Source organism: Saccoglossus kowalevskii, chromosome 14 (genome assembly GCF_978046115.1).
Source record: "Saccoglossus kowalevskii chromosome 14, keSacKowa6.1, whole genome shotgun sequence".
Taxonomy (NCBI): domain Eukaryota; kingdom Metazoa; phylum Hemichordata; class Enteropneusta; family Harrimaniidae; genus Saccoglossus; species Saccoglossus kowalevskii.
Window position 1 is genome coordinate 17840012 of NC_140654.1, and position 25006 is coordinate 17865017.

The 25006-nt window shown below is 32.8% G+C and overlaps 1 protein-coding gene across 1 annotated transcript; it reads left to right on the forward strand.

Annotated features, from left to right (window-relative positions):
* Positions 1–37: 37 nt before the first annotated feature.
* On the forward strand, positions 38–24247 carry LOC102805014 (uncharacterized). Its single transcript, XM_006818286.3, has 3 exons — positions 38–287; positions 17292–19004; positions 20617–24247. Exons 2-3 carry the CDS (start codon positions 17403–17405, stop codon positions 21127–21129), a joined length of 2115 nt encoding a protein of 704 aa, XP_006818349.2. The 5' UTR covers positions 38–287; positions 17292–17402; the 3' UTR covers positions 21130–24247.
* Positions 24248–25006: the final 759 nt, after the last annotated feature.

Genomic DNA, 25006 nt, shown 5'->3' on the forward strand with positions numbered 1-25006 from the left:
TACGATAATAGACTCTTCGCCATCACTCCTACCACCATAAATTACCGAGTCATCTCACTCGCCATTATTCGTTATTTATTCATAAATCCAGTCAGAGCTGCGTACATGTGAGTCGCGTCGATACAGGCAGCTGTATCTCAATAGTATTGACCAGCGGACTCAGGTGATTTCGCGGTCTTGTAGATAACCGGAGAACACACGGTCATTCAACAACAGCTGATTTTACAGATTCGTGAATTCACGTGCGGTGATTATGGTGATGTTTTAGACTACAGAACGGACATCAGGTTTGTCTCATTTTTATTATTATGTAAATTTCATCTCATCTTCCTGTTCTGTTCAGTGGCACAAATATTTTTATATCAAGATATGTCAAACCAGGTTATTTACCGAAACACAAGCTTAACCCTATTTGTTGATTGGGTAATTATTGTTAGTCACGTGTACTTGGGCGACCAATATCCAATGGCAAACATTAAAGCAATCTCGAAAATAGAGGATGATGATGAAATGGAAAATGAAGATTCCTTTTAATTTATGCGAAGTCTACAATAGCTATATGACTGAGCAAATTCAGCCATTAACACCAGCTTTAATTGAACAAAGACCTTTATTCATAAATATCACTATTTAAGTAATTCAACATTTTGATTTATTTATATTTATTTTATTTACATTTATTGTTTATTTTTTAATAATAACTAATAGTAGTATCCTGATATGCTCTATCAGTGAACAGTTTGACCTTTGACATAATTGATATAAAACATAATTTAAAGGAAATTCTATCAACAAATGAAAACTCCAGTCTCCACACACAGTGCCATGTTCGATATGGATCCCATGCCACGAATACAACGTATGTCGAATATGTTGTCTATTTACGTGACATTTGAAACCGGTAAAATAACCATGGTGATTGTCAACCTTATAAAATTTATACATGTGTATACAAATAAACCATAAATGTTGACCCCCTAGGTTAACGGAAATGATAATAAAGCTGCTTTCTTTATCATTCTGTTCTTTTAAAAAAAATCACTGCATTTTTTATACACAAATAGTTGCTTTTATAACATACACTATAAATACAGTAAATTAACAAAATGTAAATTAATAATGAATTGTTTTTAATATTTTTTATCTATACATTAATCTGCCGAACGATTCTTAAAAAACAGTGTTTAATAATTCTTGTGCCAATATGTTTTTATGTATACATGTATGCTCTACCAAATGCAAATGCATTTTCTTTCAACACTCTTGTTCATTTAAGTGAAAATTTAAATAAATTTGGTCAAAGATTCATTGTAAATGGGTAATTTTATTTGAATTTGCATATTAATTTGTATCAGGTCTATGAGGGGGAAAAGGTCTGTCATTGTTGTTGTCGTTATTGTTGTGGTTGTACAGACTATTTTCTTGTAGTTGTAATAACTTAAAAAATATATTTTCTTGTAAATATATCCATGGTCAAAATGAGTAATATTTTAATAACAAATTGGATATTTCGTTTATATGTGCTTTTAATAGAGCACATACAATATGCAAATTAACTCTATTTTGAATATCTACATCATATTGATTGGTCGATAATAAATCACCTGGGTCGCTTGATGGGTTCAATTGAAAGTTCTGGTTTTTATCTATCATATCAATATAATTTAATGTACCACAGTCGTCACATGGCACCAAATTCTATTTTGTGTAAACAATCTTGAATGAATTAAACATGTGTTGTATATGTTGCATGGGACTGCAGCAATTCAACTAATTCTCAAAAATCATATATCAGAAAATAATATTTCTGTTGTTAAACACAAAATATTATTCATTTCATGAATTACACAAACATACATGTACATTGAATAATTGATACATGCTATTATTATTACTTTTATTTTTTTTAAATTCTATTTTTTTTATCCCCAAGATTTCATAGTTTTCATGGAAAATTACAATGATTTTTTTTTACCTCTGTTGTCAGCTAAGATGGAACCTAACGTGACATGACTGATTGTCTGTCATCAAGAAAACTATTTAAAGCTGAGGGGTCACCTGCACACATGTGTCAGTTGAGTCCTATAAGTCCACTCTCTAAAAATGCAAAGGCTCATGGGTAGAAGCTTATTTGTAAACAGTTACACTCTATGGCGGTCTGTCGGTCTGTCACCTGTGGAGGTGGTGATGTCTTGGGCCTCCTTGCCTTGGGGTATAACCTCATTCAGATTCGTTCATTATGTGCTGCTAACTGCATTTTCTATTTTGATCAATTTTGGCCAATTTGCTATTTTTGACTTTTTGTAATGCATATTGCTTTGATATAAAGATAGATCTATAATGCATTTATGCATTTTGTGATGATAACTTGTGTTTTCTAATTCTAGTGAATATATATTCACACTAGATAACTGTTGAATGTCTACTTTCAGATTTGTTTATTTTGTACTTTTTTCATAGAAAAGACCTTTCATTCTTTATGTTGCATATGTGTACCATGGAATGAGTATTTTACAGGGCAGACCAGTAAATACTGCACACAAATATTGAAACATAAGCAATTAGCATATGGCTGTATGAATAACTTCAAAACTGACCAGTTGGCCAATGTTATTAATTCTTTAAACCTTTCCTACATACGTGTTTTCTAAATTCTTCCAGCTTTTCACTTAAAGTCAAGAAAAGAAATTTATTCAATGAAATCACTACAATTAACCAATTCTTTTTTGAGAGCCAAAGTAAACTTTTTATCACATACTTTTCACAAAATAACACTCACATATTTTTTTTCATATATTTTTCAAAATTTTCAATCAAGACCTGTAACTACTAGAAAACTATGCATATTTGGTCAAAAATTATCAAAACAGGCAAAATGTTGGTGGGGAAACATTATTACGCCCAAAAGTTTAAAATGAGTTTGACTTTGGAATATTTTGACTCTTCATGGTTACTTCATGCATTGCTTCATAGAAAAATGTAGACGAAAAGATTCAAACAAAATGACAAACATCAATCCTTAAAAATATAATTCATCCCATATTTCATTAGCTATAACAATATTATTATTATTATTATCCCTTGTGTTTGAGACTATTGGTCAAAAGTGGTCACATGATCAATTCACGTCATTTTGTGTTACTAATGTCAGACATGATCCCGCACATTTTGATGGTTGCATTTTAAAATCGTTTTATGTGCACTGCTGTTTTGGCTAACAATTTTACCTAAATAATTCTAAATTGTTACCATTCTCAGGCAAGGACAATACAGGGTGATATAATTCACAATGGTAAACTCAACTTGCTTTATAGCCAATCATATCACTGCGTAATTGTAATTCCAGCAAAACCAGGAGCATCTTATACTATTGAACACTAAATGTATTGACCCTGGAAATTCAAAAATCACACAATCACCATTGAAAATACAGAGAATTGCAAAACTTCATCTATATTGTTTTATTAACATTTTTATGGTCAACGTGGCATAATTTTACAACACAATAACAAAATCCCCATCTGTAGTGGAAAGACCAAACCCCATTTGAGATTTTTTTTTGGTATCACTTCACCACCTACTGGTGTAATTTTTTTTTTCAGTAAAAAAACCACCTGTTGTATGTGTGCTATAAACATTTCCATCCAGGGTGTACTGAAATAAAGTGGAGATCAACACCCACCTGTTGGAGTGTTCATGCGTAATTATATAGTGTTCGTATAATTCAGTTAAAGTGTAAATAATTTGGTGTACGTGATTCTTTCATGCTGAATGCATCTGTATCAAAAATAACTTCAGTTCAACTACTGCAGCAAATTTATTGCTGGGAAATGTAGTGATTTATACTCAAAAATACTTGAAGCAAGTGTATTTGAATACGAAATGCATGGGTAATATTTGCGTACTTTTCATATCCATGAAGGCAGCCTGTGTTTTAAATACAAATGGTTTAATGACTGTGATATGTTCTAAAGCTGTGAGCTGATTCCAAATGACAACCAAATATGTTTTGTAAGAATCTATTTACTTTGTAAGATGCACATATCTAATAGAAAGTATATTTACCAAAAACATGGCTTTATTAGTCATTAGCCGGATGTGGTCTGTAAACAGGTACTTGTGTGTGTGTGACTAATTTAAAATTGTATCTTAGCCGTGCCTTAATAGACAAATGGCATTCATTCACTTCAAAATGGCCGAATAATGGCCATTTTGTGCTAAAAACACATTAAAAATCGTACATGTATGGGTGTATTTTGTTCAACCTTGGTAAATACATTGGACATGATGCATGTTTTTTTGTTGTACAGATCTGGTGGCCATTTGGTTTTAATGAATGCATTTCAGAGCCATAATCTCTGACATGTCAAAACTTTATATATACGTACATCATATGTCACACATGTGCACATGTCTATTGATTTGACGATCTGATTCAAAATGGTTGAAAAGTGGCCATTTTAATGTGAAAAAATACATCAAAATCAAGCTTTTTTTGAAATTTTTGATCTTGGTTGCACATGCAGGGACAGATATTGTTCAGACTGGTGGACATTTTGTACAAATAAATGCTTTTAAAGCGCCATATCTGTGATATGTCATATATTGTAAACAATAGCAAATTTATTAGTTACCGTAGCAAAAATTAATACCATAATTAGAAAAAAGAAAGATGCATATACATCACCCTTAATTGCATTTGCATGACACAAAATGTGCATTAATTATTCATGAATATTTCTTGTATTGTAATTCTCAAAATTTAATTTATGCGTTTTGATACAAAAATCAAACATGTCTGATGGAGCCAATTCCATTGATCCATTCTTGGTAATAAGGAAATTTATTTCTGCGCTCAATAGTTGTAAAATATATTGAGAAATGTTGGAAGCACAGTCCTACAACAGAGGAGAGACTGTATATGTTAGAAGAAATAAAAATGGGTAAACATGGAGATAATAAAAAAAGTATATCCGTGCAATGCTCAGTTTATTTTCTGCTGGTATGTAGCGAGGGAAACAACAAACAGCAGTTGATTTATTTTTAGAATGTGTATTGTTTAGTTGATGTGATCCTTCAAATTGCCAAATTTTAACATAAATAATCAGCCAACTTTAAAGTTCTGCATTTGGCATAATTTGGGAATTATTAGAAATATTTTTGTTTAAAAGATACAGAAAATTGCATCATTTAAAAAAAATTGACTTAAGTGTGCCTGTTGTTTCGAGTTTAATTATAATACAACTTTATTAGGTAATTAAACGATAATATGAGGCTGTCACGAGAATGCCACGAAATATGCACGAAGACAGTACACTGATTGTACATTTATCAACTGATGCTTTGCAGAGGTCATTGTGATCCTCGTACATCTCAAGTGCTTACTTAGCAGTAGTTTCACGATAACATACTTATTATTCTACATCTTTTTCTGCATGTGGTAATAATGAGAGATAACAGCCCATGAACAAACATTTTGCACTCTGCGAATTAATGTTTACATTCCGTTATGAAATTCTGTTTCCGTCACATGCTATAGCACTTCGGCGTCAATATATATATAAAAAAAAGAATGTACATGACACTATTAATCGGGAATGTCATTAACATAGTTTACCTCAAGTAAGGTGAGCAAATGTTCATTAGTAAGTAATTTCTGAATATATTGCTGTCCATAGTATCTATTACCATGCACTCATTTTGAATTGTCATTGACTAATAGTAGTAAAAGATGGTCAACCTTCCTTTGTTTATGTCTATAATTTTGTCTTTAGATTTTGAAATGGCAAATTATTCAAAGTTGTCATCGCTAAAATTTTACTATCTATCTATTAGTGTATAAACAACAATTTCAAATAAATAAAATACTGTAAAGGGGGTAATTATTCACTGGGTTTTAATTTAGCTTATTTCGCTGACTGGAAAAATGCGCTAAATTAAAACACAGTGAATATGTACAATTTAGCATAGAACACATTATCTAAATGACGAAACCGTGAATTTAAAACCTACTGAATATGCCTGAAATGGTAAATCAGTGAAATTTAAACTCAGTGAAAATTAGTCATTTTACAGTATGCAGAATTTAATCATATATGGCTGGTTACTTAATCACACTAACTTTAAAAAAATTGCCTCTATGCGTTAGAAAACAAATTTTGTTTGACATTTAAACATACACACATAAGACACATAAAACATACAGTCTAAAAATAAATGTTAAAATTAGCATAAATCTCACCTAGACCAGTTGTGTAATACATGTATTAATTAAATATACAAATTCTCAGGTTTAATATGGTCAATAACCTTAAAACGATAATTGCACATATTTTATGGAGTCAACTCTCCCAACCTCAATATGCAAATTAGGTGGGGTGCATGGAACACAATATAGATTTTTATTTAAAAGAGCGCTTCTAATTTTGATATATAAAAATGAAAACCAAAGTACACTAACTTTAATCTGGAATAATTTATATACACTACATTGTATTTGTTGGAATCCAGTTTTTAAGAAACAATTAAATGTGTTCCACATGTGCGATTCCACAGACTGTTTAGATATGCAAATAACAATCCAGATAGGGGGTCCATGTGTTATTTCAATGATATGAACATATACATGTGCGATTCCACAGACTGTTTAGATATGCAAATAACAATCCAGATAGGGGACCCATGTGTTATTTCAATGATATGAACATATACATGTGCGATTCCACAGACTGTTTAGATTTGGAAATAACAATCCAGATAGGGGGCCCATGTGTTATTTCAATGATATGAACATATACATGTGCGATTCCACAGACTGTTTAGATATGCAAATAACAATCCAGATAGGGGACCCATGTGTTATTTCAATGATATGAACATATACATGTGCGATTCCACAGACTGTTTAGATTTGGAAATAACAATCCAGATAGGGGGCCCATGTGTTATTTCAATGATATGAACATATACATGTGCGATTCCACAGACTGTTTAGATTTGGAAATAACAATCCAGATAGGGGACCCATGTGTTATTTCAATGATATGAACATATACATGTGCGATTCCACAGACTGTTTAGATATGCAAATAACAATCCAGATAGGGGACCCATGTGTTATTTCAATGATATGAACATATACATGTGCGATTCCACAGACTGTTTAGATATGCAAATAACAATCCAGATAAGGGGCCCATGTGTTATTTCAATGATATGAACATATACATGTGCGATTCCACAGACTGTTTAGATTTGGAAATAACAATCCAGATAGGGGACCCATGTGCTATTTCAATGATATGAACATATACATGTGTGATTCCACAGACTGTTTAGATTTGCAAATAACAATCCAGATAGGGGACCCATGTGTTATTTCAATGATATGAACATATACATGTGTAGCTTTTTATTCATGGAAAATTTGAAGTAAAAAATTGTTTTTATAGGTTATTACTCTCAATGAGAATTAATTCTGAGATTATATAGCACAATAACACTATTGATATGTCATGATTTGTCTGTACAATGCAAGTACCAAGCATATAGAGACACAGATATACATATACCTGCATCAGCTGTTCAATCAGTTTTGCAATGCGTTAACACTATTCATTATACACAGAAATACAGGCATATATGTATCAGCTGACAGATATATATATACATTGGCCTTCCTCGTTGAAAAAACAATTTCAAACGAATGACATTTTGATAACAGCTATGGTACGTACACTACATTTATTGCTTAATCCTGAGGATGGCTATGTTAAAGATAAAATTTAGGTTGACCCTCTCTTTTAAGACTTCATTGCTTGATAATTAAATTATTATTATAAACAAAATTAATTGAATACATTATACACTGGTAATTATATTTCATTCAATTCCCTGAAAGTTAAATTTGTTTCATTATTAGTAATATTCGGTTATATAGTTCTCTAAGTAGAAAGAATGTACTACTGTGGAATTACTTTATTTTAGCTGCAATAAATTTTCGCTGAAACAGCTTTTGGGGCGTTTTGTATGGAATTTATTTTCACTGATTTTTTATGAGTTTAATGTGAAATCTAGGAAAAAAAAAGTATATTCGCTGGATTTTATTTTCACAGAATCATCCCTTCAGCGAAAATAGCAAAAATAAATTCCAAGTGAAAATAAAGTATTCTACAGTATATTTACCCACCCACACATACCCTCCCCAAATTACAGCCAAATAAGTACCTGCTTGGGACTCAGATTGTGGTAATATTATTTCAAGTGTCATGTATACAGTATGAGTGCATCTACTTTTAATATTAAGATATAATTCAATTCAAAATCGATTTACTGCTGTTTGTAAAATTGCTTATACCTGTACTTTAATTGTTACTTTGATTTTACCTGCAGTTTGGTTTTCAAAACTTCATAATTAAATCTTGTGTGACATTATTTCCAAAATAAAAAAAATTCCTCTTCAATTTGAATACTAATGATTCAGTCAATATTTCTCTGCCGATAATCTGTGACCTTTGACCCATAATCTCCCATAATGCATTATTCAAATTCAAATACTTGTAAAATTCCATAATTATTTGGATTTCTAGAATGTATATAATTTTTAGTTTTTGTCAGACATCAAAAAACTATTGTAGCTATATGATACAATATTTTTAACCTTTCCACTACCAGTTTTCTCTTTTCATCACAAATTCACAAAATAATTCCATTTATTGTCTGCACTTTGCTTCAGAACAATTCAGCCAATTCGTTTGAGTAAAAACTGAAAATTGACTCAATTTTTGTCTGTTGGCTCCAAAATTAGGGTTCATTTCCAGAAATATAGCTAATTCTTTTGAGTAAAAACTGAAAATTGACTCAATTTTTGTCTGTTGGCTCTAAAATTATTTCCAGAAATATTAAAGAATAAAAGAAAAAAGTGAAGAAGTTGGCGAGAATGTCTTGTGGTGAAAAAGTTAAGAAAGACTAGACAATTATTCAGCTTAAAATGTACTACTAGTTTTATTAGACCAATGAAAAATGATCTCAGTATAATTGAAAAAGTTCCTTTGTGGGTCATCAACAAAAATGATGTACTGTTTCAATCTATTTATTGACGTACATGGCACCCAAGATCAAATGTGCAAGCTTAATATATATATTAAGCTTATATACGTCTCTTTTATGTTGCCATAATTTTGGGATTACTAAGAATGTTCGTGCACCAAGTATTGAATGGAACCAAATATATATGAAGTTCATATAAGCTTTAAGCTTTTTTAAAATTGAAAAAAAAAAATTAAATTTTACTGTAGGATGGCATGTATTTATTGGGTTTTATTTCAGAGGGTTTGATGTTGCATAAACAAAACACATGCAAGTCTTTTTTTCAAGAATTGAATAGCCATAATTCTGATGTTGTATTGAACTATTATATATTCTCAGTATTTACAGTACATAGAGGTCAGAGGTGATTTTTGAACTTTATGGGTCTACGTATTTGATGTTCCATTAATTTTACTGGAAAGGCTTTTGAAAAATTATAATCAGTCACAATAAAAGTGTGATGCAATGTGTCAGCAGATGAAATCAAATATGGCATGAGTTATTATAATAATAACTATTATAATAATATTAACTATTATTATACATCGGTCACCGTAACGCTATAAGTTACAACCTGCCATAATTTTGCTGTATTTTATGGGGTATTTTCATTCTCCCATATTAGGAAATGCAAATTCCAAATATGGAATGATTACGTGTGTAAGCGTCTTCTAATAATAAATACAAACATGGCTGCCACCCCGGATTTGACCGAACTCTACACAAAGAAGTTTGCTAATTCTGTTCTAAACTTTTTGGATTTTGGCATTCCCATGATGTATCTTTAGAAGAAAAAATTGTACCGGTATAACAATAAGGTTATTACGAGGATACCTCCGACAGTACGCAGTTGTATCTATGTCCGCTGCACGTCGGTCGATACTCCCACCGTACTGTCTTCGAGCATACTTTGAGATATCCTCATATTATAATAATTATAAGTTGTTGTTTTTGTTGTTTTATGCAAATGAATTCTCTGTCAAATTTATCCATAATTACATATTTAAAATAAAAAAAAAAACAATTAAGTATTTATAGCCATAATTCATGAATATTTTTGAGTTGTTTGTATATGTATATACGGTATATCAATTATTATAAGTTTTTAAGAGTGAAGCTTCTGATCAAATCTGATTAAAGTCTAATGTAGATATAGGTTTAATTTTTTTGTTAATTGCTATGTTCTATTTTTACTTATTTTAAGACCAGAAATACAAGCAAATAAAATAAGAAAATTTCATCAGATAGAGCTTGGGCAAATTTAGATTAAGTATCCACATCTAAAGATTGGAACAAATATCTTTTTATGTTTTATAAATTGAAATTTCAACTTTAATTGTATCTTCATCATAAGTAGCATGTGTGTTTTTCCATCCATCTAGGAAGATGACTATTGCAGGTCTAACTGTTAATTGTGTGGCTGGCAAATCTGAAAATACAATTGTCTAGACTCATCTTTGCACTGAATTAAGTTAAATAAATTAAGCTATGGGAGTCAGACCTACCAGGGGTAATTGAATATTTTTCGTGAATTTGTGTTACCATGGCGATTGAATTGTTTGCATTAGTGACTGCTCAAGAGATACAATAATCTAGTTGTGTGTTTAATTATCCGCCGCGGGGTACCACAAGTGACATACTGCAAAAGTAACCCATGGCAACAAAGGGCTCCCTTGGAAAGTTGTGTATTTGTATGTTAATAACTTGGAAAGTTGAATGTCACACGATTGTATGGTATAGGTAAAAATGCTGAGCAAGTGAAGATCATGCAAATTTGGTGTAATTTATTCAAAAAACACACACTGTTGAACTTTATGTTTGAGAAAATTACCGATCATCAATGGTGCACTGGAGTTTTTACTAGTTAAGGTGTTTGCTGTCTGCCATCTTTTAACTGAGCTATACCCATGCAGGCACAGTAAGCAGGTGCAGGAAAAAAAAGTTCTGGCACTCCAGTTGTGACATCCCATAATAATCTATAAAAGCTGGACAGCCTTGAGGCATCCCAGAATGCCAGAGAAGGGTTATCTGATTGACACAAGAGTACCATGTATTCCATATGTTATGTGTCTGCAATTTTATTTGACATGTTCATTATACAGTGTCCCCAGATTCACCTTTAGATACAAGTAATTTGAATATTGCCTCTTCAAATCATTTGATCAATATTGCTGTCAAAGTTGAATTCAACATGGGTCCCATATAGGAATGATAACCCTTTTATATAATTATAATGCAGCTACTGATCCAATACAAAAATTTTGGATGTGGAACAATTAATTTAAAATGTATATTAAAGGGCGGCAGTCGTTGTGCCGCGTCCTGTTCGATATGGGACTCATAGCAACGCATACAGCGTGTGTAAAATACATTGTTTATTTACATGAAATTCGAGCACGCACTGCGCGCTTTAAACTGGTACAGTCATTTGCATACATATGTTTGAATTTTGTGCAAACATCACATGAGACTCGCATCAAATACGACACAGCCCAATTACCGGTAACTCTAAGGCTAACATTTTTCTTTGGTTGCGATTTCTCCAACAGGTTTGGCTTATTGAATTCTGAGTTTTGATCTTGAGAAATAATAAAGCTAATTATTTCATAAATTCAAAACACACAATAAATCATTTCTTGCTCCATCTGGTACACATTATTTGACCACCTGCCGATACCAGGTATATGTATTATGAAAATAACAGACGGTGCCAGATGGTGCCTAAAACTGCTATAGATGATGTTTCAGCCAGTTTAAATGGCTTAATTTTAATAAAGTTATAGACATTGTGTAAAGTACAAAGTACATTATTATCTAGGTACCAAATATTTGAATGGACTTTTGGTAACTTGTGTGGCCATTATTTTTTATACAACTCCAATAAAGGCAGCCATATTGTGCATACTAACATATTTTTGAATAACTACAAAAAGTATTTGTTGTTTTTGAATCCATTTAATATGACTTCCTGAACAGTTTGTATAAAAAGGAAATTAATGATAATAACTCTTAAGGAATGAACCATTATATGTGAGGGGGTGGATAGGTTGAACAATTTTCATGCAGGTTCTAGTTTTTATTTAAATTCTCAGATGTATCTAAATTCTGCTTGTCTTTTTATTTGTGCAAATTAAACTTTATAATATCTGTTTAGTACGCATGGAAGTATAGCAAGCTTTGGATTTAAAACAGAATGCTAATAAATAAAAGTCTAAGTTTTTTTAAAATTTAAAAAAAGCAAATTCAACATTTGATACAAGATGGCCAAATGGCAGCCATTTTAATCACACATTTTTCCCATTTCGACAGCAGATCTCAGTTGTGTATAGACAGATTATGTTTAAACCATTTTTGTCAGAAATAAATCCTTAAATATAGCTGACTGGTGATCATATCTTGTTTGCTGTTCCACAGAGCCACATATACATACCTGCATGGTCTAATCAAGTTTAAACTTCGGTGTTTCTCAAATTGTGTGTATAAATGTCTTTTACAGATGTTGTATATGTCAAATGAGATCCATTTTACACACTACCCGATGTGACGACTTTTGCACTAAAGTCTGTGCAGTGTGATCAATCACTGTCCTCAAATATTAATAAGTGTCAGTCTTGTAAAATGCATGGATAGCCATCATTACAGACACATTATGCATTACATGCATGTTTTCTCTGACCTGCTTTCCGTTTTTCGTAATAAATAAATGTTGATGTTGTTAATTTCATATAGTGACCCAGAAGAAAATGTATTCTCTATAATTTATTTTGAACAAATGTGATTAAAATCCAATTTAGGTACACATGTATAGGCTCTGTTTAATTTTTTTAGTCCCCGTTCGGACGCACATCAATTTGTTTCATGATCTGATTCAAGATGGCTGAATGGCGGCCATTTTTGTTCTAAAAATCATCAAAATCAAGCATTTCTCGGCTGTTTACAGATGGATTTTGTGCAAACTTGGTATATATGTTGGACATTATAGTATCTTGATACACATCATTTTGTTTTTCAGATAAGATTCAAAATGACTGACTGGTGGCCATTTTGTTTTAATAAATGTGGTTCTAGTGCCATATCTCTGACTTGCTGTGACTGATTATGTTCAAATTTTAAATATTCATTAGACATCATGTCATAGATATAAAGATATATTGTTTGACGATCCTATTAAAAATGGCCGAATGGTGGCCATTTTTGGGCTAAAATATCGTCAAAATCAAGCATTTCTCAGGTGTTTACAGATGGATTTTGTTCATACTTGGTATATTTTGTTTTTCAGATAAGATTCAAAATGACCAACTGGTGGCCATTTTGTTTTAATGAATGTGGTTCTAGTGGTTCTGACTTGCTGTGACTGATGTTTTTTATATATTCATTATACATGTATTCAAAATGGCTGATTTTGTTTTAATTAATGCTGTTCCAGAGCAGTATCTCTCAATACCCGTTTGACGATCAGATACAAATGTCAATCATTTAAATGTTAAACAATCATCATAATCATATTCCTGACATGTTTATATTCCAGCTTATTACTATAAACAAAGCTATATATCTTAAATTAAATAACTAACGGGGACTGTGCCATGCATGGCTTGTTTAATTAATAACAGCAAGTAAAACCAACAAAAATATTCATAAATAAACAAAAATAACAAGATAAAAATATAAAAAAATTGGAGCCTTATACCTATATTGGATTTTAATCAGATGAATATTGAACATACATAGTTCTACATACATTTTTGTGAAACTGTGATAAAACTGTGTGCATATAGAGTCATTGTTTGTAAAGAGATTAAGTTGAGGAAGTTATTTTCCAAGGCATTACCAAAAAAAACGACGTTATTTATCGTATTAGAAATGTAAATATGTAAAAAAGTGCATTCATTGAACTATGACTTATTTAACCATACATACACCCTGGTCATTTACATAAACGCATGCACTACTAATAGATCAAATATGGTAGTCATCTTTTTTGTCACTGTGGATGTCAAGTAAAAATGTCTAATGAATTACTAGTACGTCCTAGATGTGTTTAATCACCTGATCAGAAATCAAAGCCAATCAAGTGTTTACTCACTGTCGCGTGTTTTGTTGCCATAATGCATGAACTCTAAGACCTGCTATAATAAAAACTCATTCTTATCTTGCATTAAATGTAACAGTTTTGTGACAGTATGACTGAATATACCTAGCAACGATAGTAAAATATTACGTAATGCCTTGAACAAAAAGACTATCGGTATTTATACATTGAACAATTGATTTTAAAAAAAATCAGTCTTAATTAATAATTAATTATTATTATTAATGTATTTAACCGGTCTGACCTCGAAGAGCAATGCATGCATAGACGTTGTCAAGCAGTGGTGTGTTTCTTTGTGGCTAATATGACATACACAACTTGTTTGTTTACATGAAATTCAAACAAGTGCTCCCCGATAACCATCATCCATGCTTCCCGAAGTTTATTCTCACTGTTGTATTTGCATCATGATCTGTTTGTTGGTGGTGGTGTTTGTTTGAAGTCAGTGAGACCCAAAAATGTTAAGGATCATGATAACCTCTATGTTGTATGTACATGTGTGTGTGCGTAGAATACATATTTCGTTAAATGTTAATCAACTTTGAGTGGGATCACTTCCTGTGCATTGAAATTGTCTTAATCTTATCACTGATCTTACACGTATGGCCACTCAAGGGTCTCGATATCTCTCAAATCAGTATGCAGAAAGTACAATCATCAGTTATGCTAATATTTTTATATCATATCCAGCAATAATTATGTTAAAAGTCTTGTACATATACATTGTACTTGATCGCTACCTTTGTTTTGTTTCTTAGGTCCTCTTCACAATAGTCTGGAAAAATTGAATTCACTTGTATCATCACAAAGAAATGTTTACATTCGCATGAAGCATAAATTCAACTTAGGTTATCATTGATTTAAAGATTTCCATACATGACTAATATTTGATGAATTATGGTGCATTTTGGGATTTATGTCCCACAAAAATATGTCACTATGAAACTAAGAACATCACTCATTATTAATAAACACACATTCCACATTTTCGAGAATTATATCTCAAGCATAAACACTTTGAGATCTCAATCTGTCTGAAATTTTAATCAATATCAGCAAAAATATATCAATATCTATCACACTTGTGATCAAAATTTTTTTATTCTATGCATCTAGATCTAAAATCAACTTCAAAATTGGACAATTTCTGAAAATGTGAAAACATTTTGGTGGGAAGTGTGATTGAAAAGGATAAGTAGGTGTCAAATAGATCGGAAATGTACACATAGTGCACAAATATTCATGTTGCTACAAAGCACATGTTTGTCACAGCGAATTAATATTTGATTCGATTGAAAATCAAGTAAGAATCTTCAAATTATTGTCATGCAAATATATTCACTGCATAACTCATTGGGAATGCAAATATATTCACTGCTGAAATCATTATGCATGCAAATATATTCACTGTATCACTCATTGGGCATGCAAATATATTCATGACATCACTCATTAGGCATGTAAATATATTCATGACATCACTCATTATGCATGCAAATATATTCACTGTATCACTCATTGGGCATGCAAATATATTCATGACATCACTCATTAGGCATGTAAATATATTCATGACATCACTCATTATGCATGCAAATATATTCATGACATCACTCATTAGGCATGCAAATATATTCATGACATCACTAGTTAGTCATGCAAATATATTCATGACATCACTCGTTAGTCATGCAAATATATTCATGACATCACTCATTAGGAATGCAAATATATTCATTGCATAACTCATTAGTCATGCAAATATATTCACTTTAATACCTCATTAGGCATGCAAATATATTCAGTGCATCACTCATTAGGCATGCAAATATATTCATGACATCACTCATTAGTCATGTAAATATATTCATGACATCACTCATTAGGCATGCAAATATATTCAGTGCATCACTCATTAGTCATGCAAATTTATTCACTTTAATACCTCATTAGACATGCACATATATTCATGACATCACTCATTAGGCATGCAAATATATTCATGACATCACTCATTAGTCATGCAAATATATTCATTGCATAACTCATTAGGCATGCAAATATATTCACCTGTTAATGCATTAACAGGTGACCATGAACATCAATGTCAGCTGCACAAGTCTACAAGTTGCAGAATAAAAAAAATAGATATATAAACATAGACATGTATTGTTGAAAAATTGTACAAATTTCACAGTGGTTTGGGGTAGAAAAAAAGTGACATGTGTGTAATTTGTGTGATATTGATTCCAAAGATATTAAATAAATGGTGTGGTCAAACCCGCTACATGTATGCAATCTAGCGTACTACATTGATCGATTGCTTGGTAATAAAATTTAATTTAAATTTATTACTTTTCCAATACAACTCGTGATCTGTGAACATAAAATTTCAATTTAAGGACAGACACAGTGAACTAGTGAAATGTGGAAAATTGAAAAGTACTACAAATTCTTGATATTTTACGGAGTGAGAGGCTCCATCAAATATAAAAAACAAAGAGCAAATAAAGAGAGAGGGTACCCCCAACATATTACAATGAATTTGTGATTTTATATCCATAGCATCGAACAGCCATGAAAATGACCAACATATTGTTAAAATTTCAAAATAAAGTTTAGTTACCAAATAGCAAAATTTCATGTGTCAAAAGTACATCTTTAAGGTACATGTAGTGACCAAGGAAAAACAAGTAATAGTTTATTTGCAATTAGGATATTCTTCATTGGTTACTAAACATGTAACTATGATAAAATGTATATAGAAAGCTGAGATATAAGAGAATATAATCCAATCTGTACTAATTTATTCAAGCCTGTTTTTTACATGAAAAATCAGTATGCAAATTAAGTCTATTGTCCATCACTTGGTCTAGTTTATGTAAAAAAACAGTGGAATATTTAGCCACAACTGGGTTTTTGAAAATAAAGTGAAAAAAAGCACATACCAAATGCATATTTTTTGAAAAATGTATTTTTTCTCCTTGGTTAGCAAGTTACAGCTTTGAGTATGGTCTCTTAGTTGCTATCAATATCAAATTATTTTACTATGTCAATTAAAATGTGCATTAATGGAATTTTTCTTTTTTCTTTCGTTCTTTCTCATTTCTAGACTTGGATGCAGTTCATGGTGGCACATATTAAATAAACATTGAACCCATTGTGTAGAAAACATCACCCTTCATATGCATGTGATACAGAAAAAGAAGATAACCATAGCAACATGGATGTCATGAATCATCGTGAGGAAGTACACTTACAAGATGATGACAAACAAGAAGAAAAAACTATGATTTTCTTGAATGATGATAGAAATCATGATGTAATTACCAACTTGAAACCTAAAATGATGATGGACAAGAAGAATGATAAATCTGATAGTGACGAAGAACATCACAAAGATGAGAATGGCTGCCACGGTGATGGCGATTACAACTCTGAATTTGCAGCCTCTACACTGGGACAACATGCTACTGCAGATGTTAAAGAAAAATGTGATAGTGATGTTTCCATGGTTACAGATGGTTGCTGTGACAGCAGTCATTCCACCTCTTCATCAGTAAGGTCGGAAGAGTTGCATGATGATGAGATGCATTTTGGGAATGCAAGTAGCCATGAAGATATGCAAATGAACTATGATGATGTCAGAGAAGATGTCAGGGGCAGTGATAGGAGTTCATGCAGCCAGACATCCAAGGAGAGTTTGGATGTACATAGAATGGATGAAAATGAACAAAGGCATCTGGAAGAAAAAGAAAGCTTGTCGGCATCTAACAATGATATGTTTAATGAAGAAGAAATATATGTAAATGTTGAGGACAACCTGAGTACAAAACATCATGCACAAGACAATTCTAGGATAAAAAACAAGTTTACATTTAATAATAGTTTTCCCAGTGAGAGTAGGACACCTAAGAATTACCACAACGGTTGTGTACCATCAAGTGAAAGTCGGATACCTCAACCTGTGCAAAGAAGGTCCCTGAGCAGTCGATTCAGAAGATGTGCCAGTGTCAGTAGCGAAGGGTGGAATAGAGGGTCGGTTGACTCGCTGTCTGCAAGACAGAGATCACCAATTGAGCAGCCCGACTGGGTGGTGTTCGAGAAAGATGAAGGAAAATTGATGAATGCACAGAGATGTCTTTTAGCAAGACACGAGTTTGCAGCAACGCATTACTTGTATGGAACAAAATCGAACACAGTTCGCCAAAAAGATGTGGGACGATGCAGTAGTTTACGTAGTCTTATAGATATGAGATCTGATTCGGAGCCAGTGCAGAAATCAACATTGAAACGCCGGCGAAGTTTGAAAAGTTCTTGCATTGAGAGAAGAAGTCCAGAGGCAATTTTGAAAAGCCCAGATCTAAGACATGAGAAATCAGAGATGAAATATTCTGAGATGAAATGTACAGATTTGAGAGCAACAAGTCCAGAGTGTAAAACAAAGAGCCCTGATATGACCCATAAGAATCTTGACTTGAAACGCATGGAACTTAAGAAATCAAAATCATTGGAGAAGTCTCCATTTGGAAACCCGATGGATTCCAATCCATATGGAGCTTCAGTTCCGTATATGACTCCGCTCCAACAGAAGGAGAGACAAGTTAAAGAGCTGAACAGGAAAGTGAGAGAACTTGAAGAACTTCTCGAAAATAAAGATGAAGAGATTACTTACTTAAAAGAGGAGCATAAAATTGAACTTGAAACATTCTTTGCTGACAAAGAAACTGAGTTTGAAAGTTTGAAAGAAGAAATAGAAAAACAGAATGATCTTTTAAAAGACAAAAATGAAAAAGTCATTCAAGAATTAAAAGATGAAATTCAGGTAATGTACTTCCCCGAGTATAAGCCCCTCCCAGAGTATAAGCCCACCACTCTGTTTTGGGACATTTAACAAGTTGAGGGCATCCCCGAATATAAGTCCAGGGTGTTTTTACCAGGCGTCAACGACATTTATTAAAATATACATGTGAAAAGTGTATTTCATTGCATAAAAATCATGAATTGGTACAGTAGTTTGGTTCCAGTTTTTAAGAGAAAACTCGCATTAATTACAGAGTGCACGGCGAGTGAACGTATGTGACGGAACATAGTTCGCATGTTTTCTATTTTGTTATTTACTCGGGATGAACGCCGATGTTGCAATACTGAAATAATCCATATTTCTTTCGAGTAGTAGTTTTCCAAATGGCAAAAATGTGATCGTCAAGTCGTGAAATCTGGTCACTGATCGTAGTTTTAATTTTCCGAATAATCTTGTCTATTGAGACTATCGTGAATGGAGTGTGATCGACTCAACTTGTTGGCGGCCGTGAAAGGTGTGAATACTTCCCTCACCCTCAGTTTACCTTTGCAAATGAGATGCTGCATGGATTTTCAGTTAGGCAATGAGATATTAATAGCAGTGTAGCCAGGCATTATAGTGCATTTACATATATTGGACACTCACCTAACACGCTTGCTTAGGCCGTTTTTTTCCCATTCATATTTGCCATCCATTGAGGCTTTCAGTGAGTTTTGTGTTAAATAAACTGCAATGCAAATGAGATGCTGCATGGATTTTCAGTTAGGCAATGAGATATTACTAGCAGTGTAGCTAGGCATTATATAGTGCATATATATATATATTGGACACTCATCTAACACACTTGCTGAGGCCGTTTTTTCCCCATTCATATTTGCCATCCATTGAGGCTTTCAGCGAGTAATGTGATAAATAAACTGAAATTCAAATTAGTCTATCTAGTTTTTTTAGTAGAGAATTGTAGAACACGTTTGACGCTACTAACTACACTTGTGTACATAGAACTGAAGAGAACACTGGGGCAGTCTTCAGTTTTGAGTAAAATGCTGGGTATCCTCGGGGGCGGAGCTACGTCACAGACGTTCTACATTGCTAAGACGCGCACCACTGTACCACGTATTTCTATGGGTTTTGTGCGCGCTGCTGTGGAACGCCGGTGGAGCCGGTGAAAACTCGAGAAAACAACACAAACTCAACTTTGAAGTAATCCTGAACAACCAAATTCATATATGTTACACACATAGGGCTAATCTTGTTACACTGTTCAGGGGACTCTCAACAACCATTGCAAAGTATCGTTTTCTGCGAGTTTTTGGTTTTTGTTTTCACCGCGAGGGTTGCCAGGCGGTAGAAAATGTCCGGATGTCCGCCCCCGAGGATTATATACTTCTGATGCTGTTCATTTAATCAATGAGTAAATCTTAGTATACTGTAAACCGATAAATATACACAACTATCAATTCTTGCAATTCGATAACGTGAAGACGAAATTTTGAAAAAGTCACTGTGAATCATTGTCAAGTTTCCCAATAAAATGAGCATGGTAATCACCCCAACTCACGAAATTTGTAAATTATGGTGTCAGACGAGATTAGGAATTATGCAAATTAACCAAATATCTTTTGATATGCAGATGTTGGAAAAGGTAAAAAATGATGAAATCTGCAGAAGAATGGATACAGAAAAGTCATTGATCGAAAGACAGACTATAATCGAAAAACTTGAACATACAATGAAGAAAATGGAGGTTGAATACAAGGACCGAGAACACCTGCATCAACACCGGTACTTGGAAATGTATAAAAAGGGACAGCTCGCGCAAGAGATGGAGATGGAGGAGAACATGATATTGGAAGCGGCGAAGAACCCACAGAACAAGAATGTGAAAGATTTACTTCGAAAACTTGAAAAGACCCAGATCGAACTCGAAAAACTCAAAGAATCACGACGAAAGGAGATATATGAAGAAGCACCACATATAAAAAGCGATCCGGAAGCCATAGTTGAGCTACTGAGCAGCTCGTTTTATTATTACTTGATCGGTCGGGATGCCAAGACTAATCTCCGAGCTATTATGTCGATTTTAAACTATAGTGAAGTGCAGAAACGAACTATTTTGAATTCGCTGAAGAAAAAAGAAAAATAATTAAATTTTGTGATCCATATATATTGTATATAGCATATGTAATTCCCACTGTGTCTTCTATGTTCTATGTCTGGTGCTATATATATTGAGTTCCTAATGTGGTTTTTAAAAGTATTTATATTCTGGTACTGAAATGCACGCAGATTGTAGCATTTGTAGTTGGCTTTCATTTCAAGAGACAAATTGTTACCAATTTCATGGGTCAGGGAAGATGATAGTGATAATTTCACAAGTGACTTCAAAATTATATCAACATTTTAATAATTATTCACTACTACATTTACATATACCTAGTATTAGGGTGACGAGAAATCATAGGCAAATGGCTGTTAATATTACTTTAACCTTTTCACCACCAGTTTCCTCTTTTCATCACAAATTCACAAAATAGTCCTATTTATAGTCTGCAATCTCCTTCAGAAGATTGGGACGAAAAACACCAATTTTTTGAGGGGAAATGAAAAATTGACTCAAATTTTGTATGTTGGGTTCGAAATTAAAATTCATTTCCAGAAATACTGAAGAATATAAAAAAAAAAGGTACAAAAAAATTTAGACGAGAAAGTCTGGTGGTGAAATGGATAAGTGGGAGAACCAAGAAGACTGATTTTTACCCCTCAAATAGTGTGCAATACACTCAATACATTGCATCAACTGTTTTCCTGACCTGTGTAACCACGGCAATCATAACCAAAGTAAATGGAATACTATTTGAGGGGAAAAAACAGATCTTGCTGCGCTCTCACTTTCAACAGGATCTTGGTGCGTCTAAGGTCAATTGTACGAGGTTTGCAAAGTACATATTGTGAACTGTCACAAATATTTTGTTATATTCAAAATATTTATCTTTTTAGTCTCTTGCCCAAGAACATAATTTGTCAGCTAAGATGACAAAAAAAATGAGTAACAACTTATCAGTTTACTATTTCAGAAGTCACTGTTTGTAATATGTTTTAGAGATGTCAGCTCAATAATATTTTATTATATACATCTGTCATTGTAAGTTACACCTTACTGTAATTTTGCGGTATTGCATCTAAATCCTACTCAATTAGGAAATGCAAATTTCAAAAATGTAATGAAACATGGTATTTCCAAAATGGTGAATGTGTTTGAAAACAAAGTTCCAATTTCTGTTTATCGTCTTATGCTATGTTCTGTTCCTTCTTATGCTAATTAGTTGGGTCGGGAAGATGTGTACTAATAAGGTTTACAATGAGAATACCACAATCTATGCACTGCATATGCATAGGTCAATACTTCCTCTATATTGTCTTCAGGTATATTTGTATTACTCCGTATTATGCTTTGTTTACTTTGATGGAATTAATTATTGTGCAGTTGAACATCAGTGTTTACTTTTTGAATGTTCATCGCTAGTAATATTCGCTGTATCATCTTGCAAGGACAACACTTCACCAAATTCCACGACTCCCAATTCTAAAAACACCCAATGAAATATTCACTGCAATTTCATGAATTTCTCTTGAAATTGAAGCCGTTTACAGTACTCTTAGAATTACAGTTGCACAAATATTGTGTCAATGTAGGTAATTTTTAATTAGTCTCATTTACCAATCATATATTCTGTTGATGATGCCATACAGTTTTGAGACATTTCCGACACATTTCGTTTCAGCATTATGCTGGAAATTTAGCATTGATATTGCACTGGGATTTTCTCCCAATAAATGTTAGGCTTTGTGTTCAATCTATTGTGAAAGTTTGTTTATATTTTATAGGATGTGTGTTATAATTGCACATTTTTTGGTTATTTATGTTGCATAGTATCTGTTGTTGTACATGTTTTAGAAAATGCATCCAATTTTGCCAAGATTGCTAAATTATTTGTGATCTCTGGAATTGCATGCAAGTCTTGTATATTCATAAGTGAAGGGGGGGCTGCTGTTGCTGAAAGGTTTGTAACCCCCAAAACATTGCAAGCTAGTCACAGAGAGAAAAAATATTGGCAAACTTCAAGAAAAATAAAATTGTATAGACAAGACATCCCAACAAAAAAACTGGTCACACTCTTCCACCCTACATGATTTCAATTGGTTGACCCTTAAATGTAGGTATACCGTAAAGCAAATCTTTTTAGTCAGTTTTAATGTTTGTCTGAAAATGTCTTAAAAAACAAAAAAAATGCTGTTGTGAGATTTGTTTTTCAAAGTCTGATGAAACAGTGGCCTGTACGGTAATCAAACATGTAAACTTAAGGGAATGGCTACCATGAATATACCAGATAAAAAATTTTTTTAATATTTTTCTTTATTGAAGGTATGGTGTTAAAGCGTGTTAAAGCGGGGGAGTTGTCACCTGCGCATGCGTCAGTAGGCCATAGCTTGTCTTTGTTTACAAACAAGCATCTACCCATGAGTCTTTGCATTTTTAGCATGTGTTATGTGCAGGTGATGACCCTCCCTCCCGCTTTAAGCCATGTAATTATCCTTCATTGAGTTTCAGTCTTCCTGCAGTTATCGGCGACTTTGGTTGTACAAGTCAGACCTACAATCCCCATGATGTTGAGAAGACTCTCTAACCATTGTACCCCATGAAGTTGCATGATTAAGATCACAATCGATAATATTTATAACTTTTTCACCAATTTTTCCGATTTTAATATCATGAATTTGGAATTTCACTGATTTTACTTACAGTAAAATTGACAACACCAAAATTGGTTCTGCTAGATAACTAGAGCAATGTTTTCATCAGATATTTAAACCCAACTGTGGTGGTAAAAATTTGCATAATTATTCAAAACAGAGAATGGAATTGTCACTGCAGAAACTACAAAACATTGAAAATTTGTATGATTTGTGAAAATACATAATTGAAAATTAAATCGATAAACAATAAATCATGTGACCTTTAAGAATGAGATAAGGCATTCTGACATAATTTCCTGACAAATCTAGTTAAATATTCACAATGCACAGTCGGGTCATAGATTTATTTATGCGTAAAGCAGCATGAAGAGATTTTGTAGTTGAGCCTTCCGGGGACTAGTGATTTATTAATAAACCTTCCCAGAAATGCTGTAGTATTGTAATAGTAATACATTGTATTGTAATGCATAGAATAATGTAAACTAAATGTTATGTTTAATCTCAAACATTGTCAGAGTCTTGCTGTATATATGTGTGTGTTGGTGTAGAAGTAGAGCCAGTAGTCCAGACATACACAAAGTGGAGCCCCAAACATGGGGCTCCACAATGTTTCATAATTTATATTTAATCAAATTTAAATCAGGTTTGCGAAGCTTAGGTTTAGTATCGGGGAAGGTATGGTTCAGTTTATATTAATATTAATGCAATTGTACCACACCTTCCCCTTTACTAAACCTAAGCTTCGCAAACATTTCTATGTTCAGTCACGGGATATTCAACTTTTAATTAAAATGCAATTCTCCATTGTATTGCATTGTAATTGAGTTTAATTAAACTTCAATTAAAACGCAACCCTATATAGGAACGCGTTTTAATCGAGTTCATATCGCAACTATATTAAGTTAATTCAACTATATTAAAAGTTAATCCAATGGTGGCTCCACAATTCATGGGACACCTGTGTGTGTATGTGTGCGTGCGCATGTGTAGATTATTACGTGGAGCAACCTGATTGGCTAACATAGATGGTTCCTGCATGGAATTAACTTGCATGATCCCTTTTATTGTGATTTGGCATATTATTTTAGCAAGAGACTAAACAAATTGACATGGGAAATCATCCTAATACCTTAATTTTTTATCTAAAATTTTAAGGATTTCTCGATAATCTTTTAATTTTGGACCAAATGGAAATAATTTTCAATTGGATTCAGGTTTTGGGGTAATTTATAGAGATTTGTAAGAAATGATTGCCCCCTCAATTT